At 43.3% G+C, this 21,608-nt stretch overlaps 1 protein-coding gene across 1 annotated transcript in view; it reads left to right on the plus strand.

Annotated features, from left to right (window-relative positions):
• LOC109902257 (26S proteasome non-ATPase regulatory subunit 1-like) overlaps positions 1–21,608 on the plus strand; it is a 114,359-nt gene that overhangs the window by 50,970 nt on the left and 41,781 nt on the right. Inside the window, exon 17 of the mRNA XM_020498473.2 lies at positions 15,943–16,057. Within this exon, the coding sequence (XP_020354062.1) occupies positions 15,943–16,057 (115 nt within the window). The remainder of the gene's footprint in view (positions 1–15,942; positions 16,058–21,608) is intronic.

Consider the following 21,608-nt stretch of genomic DNA (forward strand, 5'->3'; position numbering starts at 1 on the left):
AGGACTGCCCTACCTCCACTGGCCAAGCGATTGCCTTTTTAATTTCAGCTAAAGGTCATTCCTGATTCCTGTGTGGATCACTTGGATGCTCCTGATCCTCTGATGTAAGGAGTTGCTGAGAGACTTGCTGCTACCACCTCAGACATCTGTTCTCCACTTTGCTAGGCCAACGCTGCGGATGCTACTAGAAAACATTCTTGAAATAAATGCAATTTGAAGTTTCAGCTTACTTAGATATTCAGACCATGACATGCCCAATTCTTTAGATATCTTCTAGCTATACAGGATAACAATGGACATGTTTTCACTTAGATTTTCAGCCCTTTCAACTCTTAAGTCTGCAGGCATTTCTAATTGGAGTGGGATTGATGGTGCTCAAAGAGAAGAGCTACAAAAGTTTCTTATGTCTGTTTGTGGAAAGAAACACTACACAGGTGCTTTTCATGGCACATTTTTAATCATATGGATTGACAAAGCGAATCAAATCTGCTTTTTGGCATTGCAAAAATTAACTGGTACTGGTTTCATTAACCTTAGTGTTTCCCTGCTTCCTTCACCTACTATTTGTGCCACTTCACTGGCCATCTCTGGAGGCTGAGAGTGGAAGGGACAGGATGGATTGATTTGGCGCTACTGTGCTTTTTTGTCTTTCCTTTTCTCTAAGCGTCAGACACCGTCTGGACGTCTGATGAATTTAAACATGCGGCACTAGGGTTGGTGCGATGTCATTCAAAATAAAGCTGTGCTAGAGAATCACCTATAGACTCTGACTTTCACAATTGTTCCCATTTGAAAGCTACAACTTTAGGACAAACACTTATCAAATAAGCCTATTTGGGAAATACTTTTCATAGCTTGTCTTAAAGGGATACTTTGGGATTTTGGCAATGAGACCATTTATCTACTTCCCCAGAGTCCGATGAACTCGTGGATACCACTTTTATGTCTGTGTCCAGTATGAAGGAAGTAGGGGGTAGTTTTGTGAGCCAATGCTAATTAGCATTATCGCAATGATTGGAAGTCTATGGGTATCTGCTAGCGGGACGCCTGTACAATTATTCTGTAATGATATTATAAGCCATGGACCTGGTGCAATTGGATGAATTCTTCTAGAATGACCCGCAATGTTGATATGACCTCATTCTCTTCAAAGATGGCCCCATTCAAAGATGGATGAGACGGGTCAGAGAAAAAAATATTGTATTAGTAATGGATTTTTGTTAAGCCTATTTATGTTGTTTGTGTGCAAGGCACAAGACCATGGCTCTGATAGCACTTCCAGTCCGGGGCTTGACATAAACCTTTTTTGCCATTTTGGACAAGTAGGACAGATTCTTTACTTGTCTGAAAGCTGAAGTCGCCATCCCAAAAATAATACTTTAACACCATTGCCCAAAATGGTGACTAAAAATGTGTGAAGTACATAGAAGGGATCTGAAAGAATGTTCCGCACTTTTTATTTTATTTATTTTTATTTTACCTTTATTTAACCAGGTAGACAAGTTGAGAACAAGTTCTCATTTACAATTGCGACCTGGCCAAGATAAAGCAAAGCAGTTCGACAGATACAACGACACAGAGTTACACATGGAGTAAAACAAACATACAGTCAATAATACAGTATAAACAAGTCTATATACAATGTGAGCAAATGAGGTGAGAAGGGAGGTAAAGGCAAAAAGGCCATGGTGGCAAAATAAATACAATATAGCAAGTAAAACACTGGAATGGTAGTTTTGCAATGGAAGAATGTGCAAAGTAGAAATAAAAATAATGGGGTGCAAAGGAGCAAAATAAATAAATAAATAAAAATTAAATACAGTTGGGAAAGAGGTAGTTGTTTGGGCTAAATTATAGGTGGGCTATGTACAGGTGCAGTAATCTGTGAGCTGCTCTGGCAGTTGGTGCTTAAAGCTAGTGAGGGAGAAGTGTTTCCAGTTTCAGAGATTTTTGTAGTTCGTTCCAGTCATTGGCAGCAGAGAACTGGAAGGAGAGGCGGCCAAAGAAAGAATTGGTTTTGGGGGTGACTAGAGAGATATACCTGCTGGAGCGTGTGCTACAGGTGGGAGATGCTATGGTGACCAGCGAGCTGAGATAAGGGGGGACTTTACCTAGCAGGGTCTTGTAGATGACATGGAGCCAGTGGGTTTGGCGACGAGTATGAAGCCAACGAGAGCGTACAGGTCGCAATGGTGGGTAGTATATGGGGCTTTGGTGATAAAAAAGATTGCACTGTGATAGACTGCATCCAATTTGTTGAGTAGGGTATTGGAGGCTATTTTGTAAATGACATCGCCAAAGTCGAGGATTGGTAGGATGGTCAGTTTTACAAGGGTATGTTTGGCAGCATGAGTGAAGGATGCTTTGTTGCGAAAAAGGAAGCCAATTCTAGATTTAACTTTGGATTGGAGATGTTTGATATGGGTCTGGAAGGAGAGTTTACAATCTAACCAGACACCTAAGTATTTGTAGTTGTCCACGTATTCTAAGTCAGAGCTGTCCAGAGTAGTGATGTTGGACAGGCAGGTAGGTGCAGGTAGCGATCGGTTGAAGAGCATGCATTTAGTTTTACTTGTATTTAAGAGCAATTGGAGGCCACGGAAGGAGAGTTGTATGGCATTGAAGCTTGCCTGGAGGGTTGTTAACACAGTGTCCAAAGAAGGGCCGGAAGTATACAGAATGGTGTCGTCTGCGTAGAGGTGGATCAGGGACTCACCAGCAGCAAGAGCGACCTCATTGATGTATACAGAGAAGAGAGTCGGTCCAAGAATTGAACCCTGTGGCACCCCCATAGAGACTGCCAGAGGTCCGGACAGCAGACCCTCCGATTTGACACACTGAACTCTATCAGAGAAGTAGTTGGTGAACCAGGCGAGGCAATCATTTGAGAAACCAAGGCTGTCGAGTCTGCCGATGAGGATGTGGTGATTGACAGAGTCGAAAGCCTTGTCCAGATCAATGAATATGGCTGCACAGTAATGTTTCTTATCGATGGCGGTTAAGATATCGTTTAGGACCTTGAGCGTGGCTGAGGTGCACCCATGACCAGCTCTGAAACCAGATTGCATAGCAGAGAAGGTATGGTGAGATTCGAAATGGTCGGTAATCTGTTTGTTGACTTGGCTTTCGAAGACCTTAGAAAGCCATTGTAGGATAGATATAGGTCTGTAGCAGTTTGGGTCAAGAGTGTCCCCCCCTTTGAAGAGGGGGATGACCGCAGCTGCTTTCCAATCTTAGGGAATCCCAGACGACACGAAAGAGAGGTTGAACAGGCTAGTAATAGGGGTGGCAACAATTTCGGCAGATAATTTTTTAGAAAGAAAGGGTCCAGATTGTCTAGCCCGGCTGATTTGTAGGGGTCCAGATTTTGCAGCTCTTTCAGAACATCAGCTGAACGGATTTGGGAGAAGGAGAAATGGGGAAGGCTTGGGCGAGTTGCTGTGGGGGGTGCAGTGCTGTTGACCGGGGTAGGAGTAGCCAGGTGGAAAGCATGGCCAGCCGTAGAAAAATGCTTATTGAAATTCTCAATTATGGTGGATTTATCAGTGGTGACAGTGTTTCCTATCTTCAGTGCAGTGGGCAGCTGGGAGGAGGTGTTCTTATTCTCCATGGACTTTACAGTGTCCCAGAACTTTTTTGAGTTAGTGTTGCAGGAAGCAAATTTCTGCTTGAAAAAGCTAGCCTTGGCTTTTCTAACTGCCTGTGTATAATGGTTTCTAGCTTCCCTGAACAGCTGCATATCACGGGGGCTGTTCGATGCTAATGCAGAACGCCATAGGATGTTTTTGTGTTGGTTAAGGGCAGTCAGGTCTGGGGAGAACCAAGGGCTATATCTGTTCCTGGTTCTAAATTTCTTGAATGGGGCATGTTTATTTAAGATGGTTAGGAAGGCATTTAAAAAAAATATCCAGGCATCCTCTACTGACGGGATGAGATCAATATCCTTCCAGGATACCCCGGCCAGGTCGATTAGAAAGGCCTGCTCGCAGAAGTGTTTCAGGGAGCGTTTTACAGTGATGAGTGGAGGTCATTTGACCGCTGACCCATTACAGATGCAGGCAATGAGGTAGTGATCGCTGAGATCTTGGTTGAAGACAGCAGAGGTGTATTTAGAGGGGAAGTTGGTTAGGATGGTATCTATGAGGGTGCCCGTGTTTAAGGCTTTGGGGAGGTACCTGGTAGGTTCATTGATAATTTGTGTGAGATTGAGGGCATCAAGTTTAGATTGTAGGATGGCTGGGGTGTTAAGCATGTTCCAGTTTAGGTCGCCTAGCAGCACGAACTCTGAAGATAGATGGGGGCAATCAGTTCACATATGGTGTCCAGAGCACAGCTGGGGGCAGAGGGTGGTCTATAGCAGGCGGCAACGGTGAGAGACTTGTTTTTAGAGAGGTGGATTTTTAAAAGTAGAAGTTCAAATTGTTTGGGTACAGACCTGGATAGTAGGACAGAACTCTGCAGGCTATCTTTGCAGTAGATTGCAACACCGCCCCCTTTGGCAGTCCTATCTTGTCTGAAAATGTTGTAGTTTAGAATAAAAATTTCTGAATTTTTGGTGGTCTTCCTAAGCCAGGATTCAGACAAAGCTAGAACATCCGGGTTGGCAGAGTGTGCTAAAGCAGTGAATAGAACAAACTTAGGGAGGAGGCTTCTAATGTTAACATGCATGAAACCAAGGCTATTACGGTTACAGAAGTCGTCAAAAGAGAGCGCCAGGGGAATAGGAGTGGAGCTAGGCACTGCAGGGCCTGGATTCACCTCTACATCGCCAGAGGAACATAGGAGGAGTAGAATAAGGGTACGGCTAAAAGCTATGAGAATTGGTCATCTGGAACATAGAGTAAAAGGAGGTTTCTGGGGGCGATAAAATAGCATCAAGGTATAATGTACAGACAAAGGTATGGTAGGATGTGAATACAGTGGAGGTAAACCTAGGTATTGAGTGATGAAGAGAGAGATATTGTCTCTAGAAACATCATTGAAACCAGGAGATGTCATTGCATTTGTGGGTGGTGGAACTAATAGGTTGGATAAGGTATAGTGAGCAGGACTAGAGGCTCCAAAGTGAAATAAGCCAATAAACACTAACCAGAACAGCAATGGACAAGACATATTGACATTAAGGAGAGGCATGCTTAGTCGAGTGATCAAAAGGGTCCAGTGAGTGGAGAGGTTGGTTGGGGGTCACGGTGATTTAGACCGCTAGCCAGGCCATCGGTAGCAAGCTAGCATAGGATGGAGGTCTGTTGTTAGCCACCTCTTGCGTTCCGTCAGTAGATTAGTGGGGTTCCGTGTGGTAGAAGGGATTAATCCAAATCACACAACAACAACAAAAATAAAAACAATAGATATAGTTATAGAGGCCCAAGAAGAAAACATAATAATAATAAAAATAAATAAATTGTCCGATTGTCTATTCAGATAGCAGCCGGTAAGACAGCTAACGGTTAGCAGGCCGCAGATGGGCGTTCAGGTAACGTCGCGACGGAGGAGCCAGCCGGATCTCCTTCGGGTAGATAACGTCGGCAGTCCAGTTGTGAAGGCCCGGTGGGGCTCCGCATAGGCAGTAAAACGGGTCCGGATAGGTGACTGCAGCCCAGGAGTGATTGATGGAACTCAGGAGTGATTGACGGAGCTGGCTAGCTCCGGAACAATTGAATCGACGAAGGCCGATAGTCACACGGATAGCAGCTAGCTAGCTGTGAGATCCGGGTATGAATGTCCAGAGAGCAGTCGAAATCCAGGGACATGGAGAGAAAAATTGGTCTGGTATGTTCCGTTCCGAGCCGCGCTGCGCCGTACAGAACTGGCAATAGATTTTCGAGCTAAAGGATAGCTGATGACCACAAACCGTGGTTACCTGAATACTAACGATTTGCCAGTAAAGGAGCTAACTAGCTTCTGAACTAGCTTCTGGTTAGCTTCTGGATTAGCTTCTGGCTAGCTTCTGGCTAGTTTCAGGCTAGCTTCTTGGAGTTTCTGGCTAGCTTCTTGGAGGATTACAGATTTGAGGTAAATAATACTTTTTTATAAATATAAATTGGTGAGGCGGGTTGCAGGAGAGTGTTTTGAAGATGAGTTGATATAAAATGTATGTGAAAAAAGTTGTAAATATATATATATATATATATACAGGACACGACAAGACGAGGACAAAAGACGTCTGAACTGCTATGCCACCTTGGTAGATGATGTTATCGTCCCCTAGATGTCCCCCCCCCCCCAAAAAAAAGACTGCTTCCTCAAACTTGCATATACGGGCGAGGGAGGAGAGGAATCATGACCCTAACCAGGATTTCTTCCAACCTTTTTATGATAGTAAAGTACACGTCGGATAAAAAAAAGTTCTGATGGAAACAGAAAATTTTTCGGTAAAATTCCCAAATGTTCCTCAAAACAAAATACGCTAGACATGATGGGATCTTTTTGGGTCTAAAATTAATTATGTGAAAGATGTTGGTGGAAATGCTTTCATGCTCATATCGAAGTAAACTTGAAGTCATGCGATGCCGTGTGATCCACCCACTATCACTGATTGGGAAAGCATGTTTTCTGTTAGGTTACAGATTAAATAAATTAGGATGAACTTCACAGGGTGATGAAAGTGCAAGGTTGATGTTTACTGATGTTCATTTCCAGTAAATATCGAGGGTCTTATTCTGGTGACATGATAATCGATGCTTGGCTGCCGTATGACTACGAAAATGATCTTTCTTTTGTTCATAATCTCATCATGTAGCCTATACTTGCACTGTATCCAACAGCGCAAGTCAATTAGATGGAGAAACATCTTTTGGTGTGGATTTTAGAATAACTTGCATAAAAATCTGCCGCCAATTGGATGGAAACCTAGCTTGTGACATATTTAATGCAGCCAAATATTTTTGAATGGCCTATTCCACTCTGGTGGAGCTGTGGCACAAAGGCCTAGGCTACTACACATTTCCTATCTGGTTGTATTTGTGTCTGTGTGGAATGAAGCGCGCAGATTGAGCAAGTGACAGTCAGCGAGGCTTGCTGGCTGTGTGGCTTGTGATGGGTTGTAAATCATCATGGGCTGCAGAGCAACTGTGCCATCCTCAAAACTGGATAATTATGAACTGATTTGCATGTTTTAATCATTTTAAACTGATTTGCATATTTGCCTCACCCTGCTCTGTATTTAGGCCTAGGCTACTAAACTCAGCAAAAAAAAATATATCCTCTCACTGTCAACTGCGTTTATTTTCAGCAAACTTGTGTAAATATTTGTATGAACATAACAAGATTCAACAACTGAGACATAAACTGAACAAGTTCTGAACAAGACAAAACAAGTTCCTTGAACAGGGGGGGGGGGTCTAAATCAAAAGTAACAGTCAGTATCTGGTGAGGCCACCACCTGCATTAAGTAATGCAGTGCATCTCCTCCTTATGGACTGCACCAGATTTGCCAGTTCTTGCTGTGAGATGTTACCCCACTCTTCCACCAAGGCACCTGTAGGTTCACGGACATTTCTGGGGGGAATGGCTCTAGCCCTCACCCTCCAATCCAACAGGTCCCAGGCGTGCTCAATGGGATTAAGATCCAGGCTCTTTTCTGGCCATGGCAGAACACTGACATTCCTGTCTTGCAGGAAATCACGCACAGAACGAGCAGTATGGCTGGTGGCATTGTCATGCTGGAGGGTCATGCCAGGATGAGCCTGCAGGAAGGGTACCACATGAGGGAGGAGGATGTCTTCCCTGTTACGCACAGCGTGGAGATTGCCTACAATGACGACAAGCTCAGTCCGATGATGCTGTGATACACCGCCCCAGACCATGACGGACCGTCCAGCTCCAAATCGATCCCGCTCCAGAGTTCAGGCCTCAGTGTAACGCTCATTCCTTTGACAATAAATGCGAATCCAACCATTTCCCCTGGTGAGACAAAACCGTGACTCATCAGTGAAGAGCACTTTTTGCCAGTCCTGTCTGGTCCAGCGATGGTGGGTTTGTGCCCATATGTGACGTTGTTGCAGATGATGTCTGGTGAAGATCTGCCTTACTACAGGCCTACAAGCCCTCAGTCCAGCCTCTCTCAGCCTATTGCGGACAGTCTGAGCACTGATGGAGGGATTGTGCGTTCCTGGTGTAACTCGGGTAGTTGTTGCCATGCTGTACCTGTCCCGCAGGTGTGATGTTCGGATGTACCGATCCTGTGCAGGTGTTGTTACACATGGTCTGCCACTGCGAGGATGATCAGCTGTCCGTCCTGTCTCCCTGTAGCGCTGTCTTAGGCGTCTCACAGTACGGACATTGCAATTTATTGCCCTGTTCATATCTGCAGTCCTCCTGCCTCCTTGCAGCATGCCTAAAGGCACGTTCACGCAGATGAGCAGGGACCCTGGGCATCTTTCTTTTGGTGTTTTTCAGAGTCAGTAGAAAGGCCTCTTTAGTGTCCTAAGTTTTCATAACTGTGACCTTAATTGCCTACTGTGCATGTTCATTAATTGTTTATGGTTCATTGAACAAGCATGGGAAACCGTGTTTAAACCCTTTACAATGAAGATCTGTGAAGTTATTTGGATTTTTACAAATGATCTTTGACAGGGTCCTGACAAAGGGACTTATTTTTTTGCTGAGTTTATATGCTTTGTAGTTAGGTTCCATATTGCTAGAATAATATAATAATAATATTCATATATTTTTCTCAACTATAGCCTAAGTTTTCATTGGAATCTTCGTTATATTTTTCCATCTTGGTATTGTTTGCTCAATTTAACTTCTTGTGGCCTAAAATATGTCATTCAAAATACATCTGTGATTGAGAATAGCCTACTCTGATTTACGTCATTTTTAAAAGCTACAATTTTAAGGACATTAAACACCTTTCTAAGAATAATTTTGGGAAATAAATTACTTCAATGTGTCTCAATGCTTTTATGATATTTCATTTCGGCAAGGAGAGATTTTCTTTCGGCCTCGCATGCATAATTTCTGTCTTATAATGCAATGCTCGACTGTAAGGTTTGTTCATATTTTAGATCTTGCTATTGTTTCTTCTGTCTCATGATTTGGGGTTATTCAAAAACAACAACTTTCTGAACTCTGTTAGATTCATTCATTGTTTGATCATGACGGGGGTGAGAGGGTGATGAAGCGTACCTCCATGAGCTGTAACCGAAAAACAACTGGCATTTTAAACGTTTGAGGTGAGGGAGAAAGTGTGGTGGAACAAGTATTGTTAGCATTGTTAAGTATCTTGCTAGCTGGATTGAATTATCCGTTTGCTAGACAGAGAAATGTTGAGCAACATTAGGCAATTTAACTGATCAAATAATTGAGTTGGTTTGAAAATTAAAATGAGCTGGTAATAAAGTCAAACAGCAACATCAGATGAGCTAACTTTAGTAACCTAACCAATTCGCTATAGTATTAACTGGTAACATTATATGACTCCTTGCCTTTACTCAAGTTATAACACATTAGTTGCTTACTGGACCATGGCAATCTGTGTGAAATGTTAACTAGTTACGAGCTATCTGTGAACTCATCATTTCCTTCTACAGTATTAGGCTAGACACTACATTTTTAACTGCTTTTTTCTGATAAAAAATTTGCATCCACCGTGGAGCCCAGTTTTATAATATTATAATATGTCCCAGCTGCCTGCCATAGTTTTGAAGTAATCACGAAAACACAGGCCTTATTTTAGGGCATTTTCCCCCCTGCCAGCTCCTATTAGCGCTATTGAGCACCGTGGCACTAACTCGCCTTCCGAACGTTTGATTCCCAGTTTATTGTTCTACGTCACAATGCGTGCTTTGCTATTGTTGACAATGGAGATCTGCCCACGTTGTTTATAATTAAAAATAAACAACAAAAATGTACTCATGGAACTCTTGAGGTCGTCCCATTATTTACTATAGAGAAATATAGGTATGTCTCTTTCGCAAAATAATTGGATACCATTTTAAACATGACAATCTCCTCGTTCTAATTATGTAAGACTGGACAGTGTATTCCGTTGTCATCAAACGCTAGCCCCGAAATACCTTTTGCCCTTGGAACGCTGAGTTCCCCCGGTTGTTTTCCTATGGAGAGGCATGCTAGTGTATTTCGCGAAATATCTCGCGATGTGTATATTTAGCTTTTTTCAAATCGGACACCATTTTAATCATGATAATCTCCTCTTTCTAATTATGTAAGGCTGGGCAGAGTATCTCGTCGTTAAACGCTAAACCAGAAATAGTCAGAAGTTGCCATTTTATTCCTACTTCCTCATTATGCAGACGTAATCACACTTGGCACCATTGAGGTGCGGATGTTTACTTTCTACATTAGTTATTTTTCAGTTTCATCCTAAGAACATATTGTAGTGGTAATATTTAAAGGGATAAAAAGAAATGTGCCATTTAGGTGAAATGGAATTCTAAGCGTCGCTCCAGTCAAAACGGACTCTACGAGCTTTTGATTCCATGAATTTGCTTTGGGCTCGCGCTAGTGTTACAGTTTAGCCAACGTTCTTTTGTCATTTTCAGCCTTGGGTGAATTTTGACTCGTTCTATTTTCCAGCCTAACAGTATGTGGTTATTTTTCAGAATGAGAGAATTAGGTGAAAAATTAGGTATTGCTTGTTAAACAGTTAAGTGTAGCTGGAGCCGGGCCTGGCTTAAGCTGGATGCCACTATAGAGGTGAAAGGAACACCACACACTTTCCCTCTTTCTCAATACATTGGATAAAGAGGGGTATCCCAGGTGTACTCTGCCTGAAAGAGATCAATTATTCCAACAAATGGTATCATGCTCTGCTGGCACATTGTAGAACAGATGTCCACAGCAGGCAGAAAGTGTACAATCTAATAGTGTAGCCCAAAGATATTACTTTTGTTGTGTTGAACTTGACAGTAACACTTGTGTGTGTGTGAGGGGGAATTATTACCTTTTTTTTTTACTCAGTGAATGATATTTTTGCACACATTGATGTCTACTATAGTGGCCACTATAATAGAGCAAAAATAGAATGCCTATTTGTTTCATTCTATTTCTACTTGAGATGTTTTTTTCCCCAAGTGCAATATTTAGATGTGTGTGTGGTCACAAGTGTTATATTATATAGGCTGTCATGGCTAACTGCAATATTAGTGTATTGTTTTTTTCTCAAGACTTGAGTGTCATTTAGTAATGTCTAGGCGAAAATAACATTGGATTGCTTTCTTTACATTTTTAGGTTCACATGAACCACTTATTTTACACAGAGACTGATCATGTAGATAATATTCTTTGTTGTTTAATTAGTTAACCTGCATTTCCCCCTAGCAGGATTTTTTTTGCATGTTTCAGTGCAAAAAAAAAAGTGTCACCTTTTTGGGCCCGCACCAGTTTGCCTCCTTGATTAAATTGAAAGAGTAGTGCAATAGGCCAGTCATCATATCAAATGGAGAGGAAATTGACTTTGGCTATTGGCCCAGATCATTTGAGAGAGAGAAAAAAAACGACTTATTTACTGACCGCATATTTTGCGCTGCTTTGTTGAAACTCTTCGCTCTCTTTACCTTCTGCTTTGTGTAAATATATTATGTTTATTGAAATAAGCTATAGGAATATGGGCAATTTACTCAACCATGCACTGCCACATTACTGGAGTAATTCTTTGATATTTATGTGCAATTTTGTATAAAAAAAATAAAAATCTATTTTCTAGTTGTCCAGCAATTTATTAATTTTTTACTTGCCCCGGACAAGCCTTAATGTCATGCAGTTATTACGCGACTTCCTTCAAACTGCACACAGAGACATAAAAATGAGATCATTGGGCTTCATTGCCAAAATCCCGAAGTATCCCTTTATTGCTTTTGATAAAACCTACTTATTAAAATAGCTTATGTTCTTCAACAAGTAGGAGGGATGCATACATTTATCTTGTAATAGACTAAGCTTTGCTCAACTGTAAGATTTGTTCAAACTACTCGTTAGAAAAATCTATCTTGCTATTGTTTGACCTACCTCTCTCATTATTACCTTAGCCCTATCATGTTTTTAAGTTATTCAGTAACAACCTAAAACTTTCTGAGAGACCGTAGATCGCCGTTGGCTAAAATAATTGTTTAATCATGAAGTAGCACGGTGGGAGAAAGCCAGCATGCATAAAAATTGTCATTCATATCAAATGGACAGAAAATACAAAATGGGGCTTTTATAGAGTCAGTTATATGGTGTTGGGTTATATGGACCAGATCATCTGACATTGAGAGAAAAAAAACAAAAAACATTTTCTGACTGGACATTTTACACTGCTTTGGTGAAAATCTTAGCTTTATCTACATTCTTCTCTTGCATTTGTAAATTGTTTAACATATTTATTGATATGTTATGCAGGCTGCAAAGGAATAGGCCAGGAATAGGCCCTGCTTTGAGCTACCAGGTCATATCTCTACTGCGTGGTGCTAGTCCAGTTGAAATAGGTTATAAAGTGCATCGTCTGTCACATCATAATGTCGTCACCATCGATGATGGCTGTCAATCATCTTCGATATCCGGTACTATCGTAAATATCGCTGAACCCTAGTTTGTGTGCGCGCACACACAAAGACATATCTTACACTCACGGTCAGAATGTACAGCTAACTCCTGGAGCATTCCGTTTAACTGTTTATGAATGGCTCTACATTTTTTGTTATTTATCTGCAAAGCGAAAGGCACATTCAACCTCAAGCCGTTGCATTGCCACAATGGTCGTAAACCTTACATTTAGAAAGCATTGGATCATTGGCAAGTTCTTATTTTACCACACCCTCATTCATATTTTGTAAACATTAGCTTGATGGATGAGAATTGTGGCATTGACAAATTTGGCACTGGCAGGAATGTTTTGTTTTGACATACAATCGACTTTACAGGCTACCTGACGACCCTATCCACAAAGCCTGTGTTTGGCTTCACAGGTCTCGCTCTACTCTCTACAAGTTGCGATTGATCCAAGAATAGATTAGTGGTAGTCATATATGTACCAGAATAGCATCTCATATCCCTGCTGGCTATGAAATTGAAAGGCAATCCAGATCTTCTAGAGATTTGCCATTTGTGATCAATGAAAGCCCTGTTTGGCCAGTTGAGTTGAGATGAGATGCTAAATCCAAACAGGCCAGTTGACATTAGGCCGCCGGAATTCACCACTGCATTAATGGAGAAGACTGAATGAATGACCCTGGGAGGTTTATCGATTTCTGTGCATAGAACCTTCTGGGCTTTATCATTGACACTGAAACAGTGTTTCAGACCATTTCTGAGTACCCTAAGGTGCTTCTTTTAGCATTTGATTACAGCGAGCCGATTCTACTCCGATAAAAGCTGAAGTCAAATCACTCTATTTTTCCTGCTTGTTTGTGTTAGGGTTGGTTAGAGGCTAGTTTTTTAATTGTGTGTAAAATCAAGACGGCGCAACTCACAAACATCAACGCATTCTGACGGTTTTCGTGAACTACTCCTATATTGTTTTCATAAGTCTGTTTTTATAAGTCTAATCAGGCTAAAATATGTTCTGAGTGGGAGCGCAACCATATGAATGTGTACATTGATTTCAGTGTCCGGCAACAGGGATCCATCTTTATTCCTCCTGACCTCTTCACTCCTTCAAACCAATAAGGTTTTGTTTTCTCTGAGAAGCAAAGGACCTCTTCAATTGCAGCAAAGCGTCACATTTCTGGGAGAGAGTGGCAAATGTGACGTTTTTGTGAGTTAGTGGCATGGGATTCATCGACAATGATGCCTGTTTTTTGGAGAAAGCTGAGGAGTCTGTTTTATAGAGGATTGGTTTACCTCCCAGCATTTTTTTTGAGTGAATGACGATTAATACCTGACTGATAGACTCCCAATTACCATTACAAGGAACCAAACCTTTCTGGGAAATCTGAAGATGCATGGTAATCTGATCGGTTTCACTGTTCATGCCGAGGCAATGTTGGTCTTATTAACCACCTTTCACAGCATAGTAAGCTGTATAACACGCTCAATATGATGTGCTTACCTCATCCCATTGTCAATTATTTGCTCCTTTATGGTTTCAACCATGTCTGTGCCTGAGAGACTCCCTAATTCAAGACATTACAGGCTATACCGTAATACATTTCCAACACTGGTAATATAGCACACATTATACTGATTTGAGAGACTGGTACAGTTATGTCATTACTTCAGAGGAAATCCCTCTCTTTCTCAGGCAGTATTATTCCATGCCAGTTGTAATTTATTGCATTCCTTTTTTTTGTGACCAAATATGATTCATTAAACATTTAATTTAGCTGACAGGTTTTGCTAACTGTCGGCAGGAATTTTCACTAAAAGATACACTGGAACACACAGTACAGGCTACAATCGACGGCACATTTGTAAAAAAAAAAATGTAAATGTCACTTTAATTTCCCCTCATGTTATGAGTGGTTCAAGGTTGAAAGCCATCTGCAACTTTAGAAGAATTGGGAAAGATGGAGACTGCTCGAATGTGAAGGTTGGCCATCGACTGTTTTTGGCAGATCGTCGGCCATGTGTGTCCTCTAAGACCTACCTGTCTTGTCCCAGCAAGAGTCGAGTAGCCCAGATTTTCCTTCTCTATCTGGTCCCGCTTCATTCCTCTTAGAACAGAGCCCATTAAATTCAATTCACATCTCAAGCGCCTAATTGCAAATGGCCCTTACCCTAACAGCACATTAAGTGCTACGTAAAGATGCAGTTACAAGAGGTTAGGGTCCCAAATCTACATCCCCTGGTCTCTGCCCGTACACCCCACACTGCTCTTACCTCTATATTCTCACCCCATACTCCTGTAAGGGTTCTAATGTCCCAACCTGAACAGGGAAGGCAGCGGGTTAGGATGGGAGGAGGATTGACCATAATCACCTTGTGTAAATTGTTTAAAGAAACCATCTTGACACAGCTGCCTGGACTTGGGAGAGTTTGTAGAAGGTTTTTGAGTCTTGGTTCAAAACGAATATGTGAGGAGGCTCCTCATAGTGAGACGGTTGGGCCCGTGGAAGCCAGGAAAATGTGATGGGGAAGAAGCCCTGGCAGTTACACGTGAAACACAAGATGGTCGAAGGTAGTGGAGTGGAAGGGTTAGCCAGAATATTCACTTCATTACCCCGGTGGTGTTAGACTTGGTGTAATATTCTGCCAAAATACACTAAGTTGGCAGTTTTCTGCAAAAATCCCATCACCTAAATGAGGGTGTCCTTTATTATTATTTAATCAAAAACATTATTTTATTAACTTGACTGTTGAGTGGATGTTTGTGTGCTTGTTCTTTTTGTAAGACTAAAAGGGATTTTGACAAAGTGAACGAGTTAAGAGCCTGGCGTCGCCCCTGCTGTATGTCTTAGTTGACTTTGCTCAGTCCTCACTTAAGTAAGCAAAGAAATAACAATTTATACTTAGCAGAGAATTTTTGTTCTCCATTCTGAGCTAGACTCATGCCATTATACTTCAAGCCATAGATTTCAATCTAGCAAAATGGTTAAGCACAATGTGTTCCCTTTCCCATGCAGCACACCCATATAAAATGCATGAAGACTTTGAGAGGTGTCAGACCTATAAATCACTGCCCCTATTTCACACAGCACACATGCCCCCCAAGTTCCCCCCTCCAACACCGGTTCAGGATTAGGTTGTGACAATTCCTTATGATGTGCTGTAGTTATGAGCCACCTGTCGCCTGTACAATTATTCTATAATGATATTAAAGCCTTGGACCTGGTGCCAATTGGATTAATTCTTATAGAATGACCTGCAATGTTCATAAAACCCCAGTCTCTTCAATGATGGCTGAGACGGTTCATCATAATAATAATAATGATGATGATTAGTAATGGATTTTTATTAGGCCTATTTACATTGTTTGCAAGGCTCAAGACCGTTGCTCGGATGTTTGATGTAAATAACAATGAGCGTAACTGAATTGCAATGTCTTTCTTTGTTTGTGTACAGGACCCCAGAGCAGTGCCCTAGTGTGGTGTCCCTCCTGTCAGAGAGCTACAACCCCCATGTGCGCTGCGGGGCCGCAATGGCCCTTGGCATCTGCTGTGCCGGGACAGGCAACAAGGTGAGTGCCTCGTCCACCTCATGTACTGTACATCCTTTCCCTCCCTCCCTCCCTCCCTCCCCTCTCTGTGAACAACCTGCAAATTCTATTGTCCAGTCCAAAATCAGCCCATATGCTTACCTGTAGACACTTCTTAATGCAGCTTCATGGATCTAAAATAATTTAAAGGGTCTATGAAGTATTGCGAAAGCTCCTCCTAGCCTACCACAGGGCTGTGTTGTATCCCTCCCACACACTGAGTGTAGCAAAATAACGGACACCACCGAATACCTGAGGCTAACCGAGGCTAACTACTAGAAGACTCAACCTCTGCTAGGAACATACGGAGAAGGAACTGCCAGATGTGTCATAATAGCCCGGAGGTAAAGCTGCACTTGGAGCCAAATTTGAAATTGAATACATGGAGCAGGTTGGAAAAAATGTAAATGTATTTTCAGAAGGGCTGTGGTCAACGTTCAAGGAATACATTAAATGTAAACATTACATTGGTAGTGGGGAGCTATTTTATACTTTTTTCACAGATCCATTATTTTCCCATTTGTCTTATAGCAATCTGATATTTTTGGCAGCCCTGGTGTGAAGGGGAGAAATGGCAGAGCAGACCGTCATATGATCCTAAATATTTTTGCTACTTGGAATTACAATTTAAGAGGACCAGTGCTTCTACAGGGAAAAATAAAATCTTACATCTGTGCTGTTTGGGAGCAGGTTCTGAAGGTTTGCATAAAAAGAGTGTGTAGGCTACTACATGTGTGGTGTAGGGCTATAAATTGGGCAGCTAGTAGGCTATTTGCTAATAGGCTAAATATGTTCTGGCCTGCCGACTAGCTACAAGCTCAGGAAAAAATTGGCTGGAGGCCAAACCTAGTTGCCAACCCCGTTGTATATTGTATTCAATCACCCCCTTCATCATCATCACCACATATTTTCCAAGATGGCGTAGCAGCAAGACGTGTTTGTTTTTGTCCTGTGTAAATATTCAGCTTTTTTGGGGGAAGTTTTTTTCTTCTTCTAATTTTTCTGTATACATTTCAATCTCTTTTTCAATTTTCGAATGTATTTTTTTATTTTACCTTTATTTAACTAGGCAAGTCAGTTAAGAACAAATTCTTATTTTCAATGACGGCCTAGGGACAGTGGGTTAGGGGCAGAACGACAGATTGTACCTTGTCAGCTCGGGGATTTGAACTTGCAACCTTTCGGCTGCTAGTCCAACGCTCTAACCGCTAGGCTACCGTGCCGCCCCATTAAATATACACTGCTCAAAAAAATTAAGGAACACTAAAATAACACATCCTAGATCTGAATGAATGAAATATTCTTATTAAATACTTTTTTCTTTACATAGTTGAATGTGCTGACAACAAAATCACACAAAAATGATCAATGGAAATCAAATGTATCAACCCATGGAGGTCTGGATTTGGAGTCACACTCAAAATTAAAGTGGAAAACCACACTACAGGCTGATCCAACTTTGATGTAATGTCCTTAAAACAAGTCAAAATGAGGCTCAGTAGTGTGTGTGGCCTCCACGTGCCTGTATGACCTCCCTACAACGCCTGTGCATGCTCCTGATGATGTGGCGGATGGTCTCCTGAGGGATCTCCTCCCAGACCTGGACTAAAGCATCCGCCAAGTCCTGGACAGTCTGTGGTGCAACGTGGTGTTGGTGGATGGAGCGAGACATGATGTCTCAGATGTGCTCAATTGGATTCAGGTCTGGGGAACGGGCGGGCCAGTCCATAGCATCAATGCCTTCCTCTTGCAGGAACTGCTGACACACTCCAGCCACATGAGGTCTAGCATTGTCTTGCATTAGGAGGAACCCAGGGCCAACCGCACCAGCATATGGTCTCACAAGGGGTCTGAGGATCTCATCTCGGTACCTAATGGCAGTCAGGCTACCTCTGGCGAGCACGTGGAGGGCTGTGCGGCCCCCCAAAGAAATGCCACCCAACACCATGACTGACCCACCGCCAAACCGGTCATGCTGGAGGATGTTGCAGGCAACAGAACATTCTCCACGGCGTCTCCGGACTCTGTCACATGTTCAATGTGAACATGCTTTCGTCTGTGAAGAGCACAGGGCGCCAGTGGCGAATTTGCCAATCTTGGTGTTCTCTGGCAAATGCCAAACGTCCTGCACGGTGTTGGGCTGTAAGCACAACCCCCTCCTGTGGATGTCGGGCCCTCATACCACCCTCATGGAGTCTGTTTCTGACCGTTTGAGCAGACACATGCACATTTGTGGCCTGCTGGAGGTCATTTTGCAGGGCTCTGGCAGTGCTCCTCCTGCTCCTTCTTGCACAAAGGCGGAGGTAGCGGTCCTGCTGCTGGGTTGTTGCCCTCCTATGGCCTCCTCCACGTCTCCTGATGTACTGGCCTGTCTCCTGGTAGCGCCTCCATGCTCTGGACACTACGCTGACAGACACAGCAAACCTTCTTGCCACAACTCGCATTGATGTGCCATCCTGGATGAGCTGCACTATACCTGAGCCACTTGTGTGGGTTGTAGACTCCGTCTCATGCTACCACTAGAGTGAAAGCACCGCCAGCATTCAAAAGTGACCAAAACATCAGCCAGGAAGCATAGGAACTGAGAAGTGGTCTGTGGTCACCACCTGCAGAACCACTCCTTTATTGGGGGTGTCTTGCTAATTGCCTATAATTTCTACCTGTTGTCTATTCCATTTGCACAACAGCATGTGAAATTTATTGTCAATCAGTGTTGCTTCCTAAGTGGACAGTTTGATTTCACAGAAGTGTGATTGACTTGGAGTTACATTGTGTTGTTTAAGTATTCCCTTTTTTTTGTTGAGCAGTGTACCTTCCTGCAACCCGCCTCACCCAACATGGTACGGATCTGCAATTTTTTTTAACCTTATAACTGGAACCTCCATCAGCTAATTAGCTACTAGCTATACAGTCTTTGTTAGCCACTGCTAGCAGTCTTTAACACAGACACCAGCCGCTTTAGCCCGGATAATATCTGCCAGTCTGCACAGCGCGATATAAGCCCTGAGCATATCGGACGGCCCCCCCCCCACTACATCAACGGATTCCTGCCGCAAGCTCTGGACCATTACAACGGATCATCGCCGCTAGCTAGCTGCCACTGAGTGGCTATCGTGGCTACCGCCCTTGTCCAGAAGCAAGCACCAGTTACCCTCGAGCTAGGCCCATTCCCCCGGATCGCAAATGAAGTACACCAACTACAATAACTCTCTTGCCAATTGGCCTGGACCCTTTGTTGGCCTGGACCCTTTGTTGACACGGAGCCCCGCCGAACCATCACGACTGGTCTGCTGACGTATTTTGGCCGATGTGCTCTCAACCGGGCATCTGCGTCGTTGATGTCGGTGAGGACCCAGCTACTAGCCCCAGCCCGCTAACTCTCTGAGCGCAGTGTCTCCCGCTTGCCTAGCATAGCGACGACTGCTGAGTGGCTCCCTGTTTCGTCCATTGCTGCTTATTGGACCCTATGATCACTCGGCAACACAGCTGATGCCTACTGGACTATTCAGTACACGATACTTCATTTTGTTTATTAGTTGGCCCCAGCCTCGAACTCAGGCCCTGTGTGTAGCTAATTGACCCCTCTCTGCCCATTCATCGCCATTTACCTGTTGTCGTCTTAGCTGTTTACCCGTTGTTGTCTTAGCCCTTCCAATCAACACCTGATTGCTTTATGCCCCCCTCTAATTTCAATAAGCCCTTGTATACTGTTGTTTAGGGTAGCTCTCATTGTTTTGTTTTACTGCGGAGCCCCTATTCCTGCTCTACATGCCTCGGTTAGCTCCCTTGCCCCACCCCCCACACACGTGGAGACCGCACCTAGCTTAACTGGCGCTTACAAAGATGCAGCCTCTCTCATTGTCACTCAATGCCTAGATTTACCTCCACTGTACTCGCACCCTACCATGCCCTTGCCTGTGCATTATGCCATGAATCTATCCTACCACGCCCAGAAGTCTACTCCTTTTACTCTCTGTTCCGAACGCACTAGACAACCAGTTCTTAAAGCCTTTAGCCCGTACCCTTATCCTACTCCTCCTTTGTTCCTCTGGTGATGTAGAGGTTAACCCAGGTCCTGTGTGTCCCCAGGCTCTCTCATTTGTTGACTGCTGTAACTGGAAAAGCCTTGGGTTCATGCATGTTAACATCAGAAGAAGTTTGCTTTATTCACTGCTTTAGCACACTCTGCCAACCCTGATGTCCTAGCCGTGTCTGAATACAGGCTTAGGAAGGCCACCAAAAATTCAGAAATGTCCATTCCCAATTACAATATTTTCCTTCAAGATAGAACTGCTAAAGGGGGCAGAATTGCAATCTACTGTAGCGATAGCCTGCAGAGTTCTGTCCTACTATCCAGGTCTATGCCCAAACAGTTCTAGCTACTACTTTTAAAAATCCATCTCTCCAGAAATAAGTCTCTCACTGTTGCCACTTGTTATAGACCCCCTTCAGATCCCAGCTGTGCCCTGGATACCATATGTGATTGCCCCCCATCTATCCATAAACATGGGCACCCTAATAGGTATCATCCTGACCAACCTGCCCTCTAAATACACCTCTGTTGTTTTCAGCCAGGATCTCAGCGATCACTGCCTCATTGCCTGCGTCCGTTATAGGTCCGGGGTCAAACGACCACCCCTCATCACTGTCAAACGCTCCTTAAAACACTTCTGCGAGCAGGCCTTTCTAATCGACCTGGCCCGGGTATCCTGGAAGGATATTGAACTCATCCCGTCGGTAGAGGATGCCTGGTTGTTCTTCAAAAGTGCCTTGCACACCATCTTAAATAAGCGCCCGCCCGTCTAGCATCACTACTCTGGACGGTTCTGACTTAGAATATGTGGACAACTATAAATACCTACGTGTCTGGCTAGACTGTAAACTCTCCTTCCAGACTCAAATTTCCAATCTAAAGTTAAATCTAGAATCGGCTTCCTATTTCGCAACAAAGCCTTCTTCACTCATGCTGCTAAACATACCCTCGTAAAACTTACTATCCTGCCGATCCTTGACTTCGGCGATGTCATTTACAAAATAGCCTCCAACACTCTACCCAGTAAATTGGATGCAGTCTATCACAGTGCCATCCGTTTTGTCACCAAAGCCCCATATACTACCCATCATTGCCCCCTGTAGGCTGTCGTTGGCGGGTCCTCGCTACATATTCGTCGCCAAACCCATTGGCTTCAGGTCCTCTAAGTCTTTGCTAGGTAAAGCCCCGCCGTATCTCAGCTCACGTGTCACCATGGCAACACCCACCCGTAGCATGCGCTCCAGCAGGTATATTTCACTGGTCATCCCCAAAGCCAACACCTCATTTGGCCTTTCCTTCTAGTTCTCTGCTGGCAATGACTGGAACGAATTGCAAAAAAACACTGAAGTTGGAGACTTATATCTCCCTCAATAACTTCAAGAGTCAGAGCTGCTTACCGATCGTTGTACACAGGCCATCTATAAATAGCCCATTCAACCAACTTCCTACCTTATCCCCATATTTATTTATATATATTTTTCTGCTATTTTGCACACAAGT

Source organism: Oncorhynchus kisutch, linkage group LG13 (assembly GCF_002021735.2).
Source record: "Oncorhynchus kisutch isolate 150728-3 linkage group LG13, Okis_V2, whole genome shotgun sequence".
In the NCBI taxonomy this organism is placed as follows: domain Eukaryota; kingdom Metazoa; phylum Chordata; class Actinopteri; order Salmoniformes; family Salmonidae; genus Oncorhynchus; species Oncorhynchus kisutch.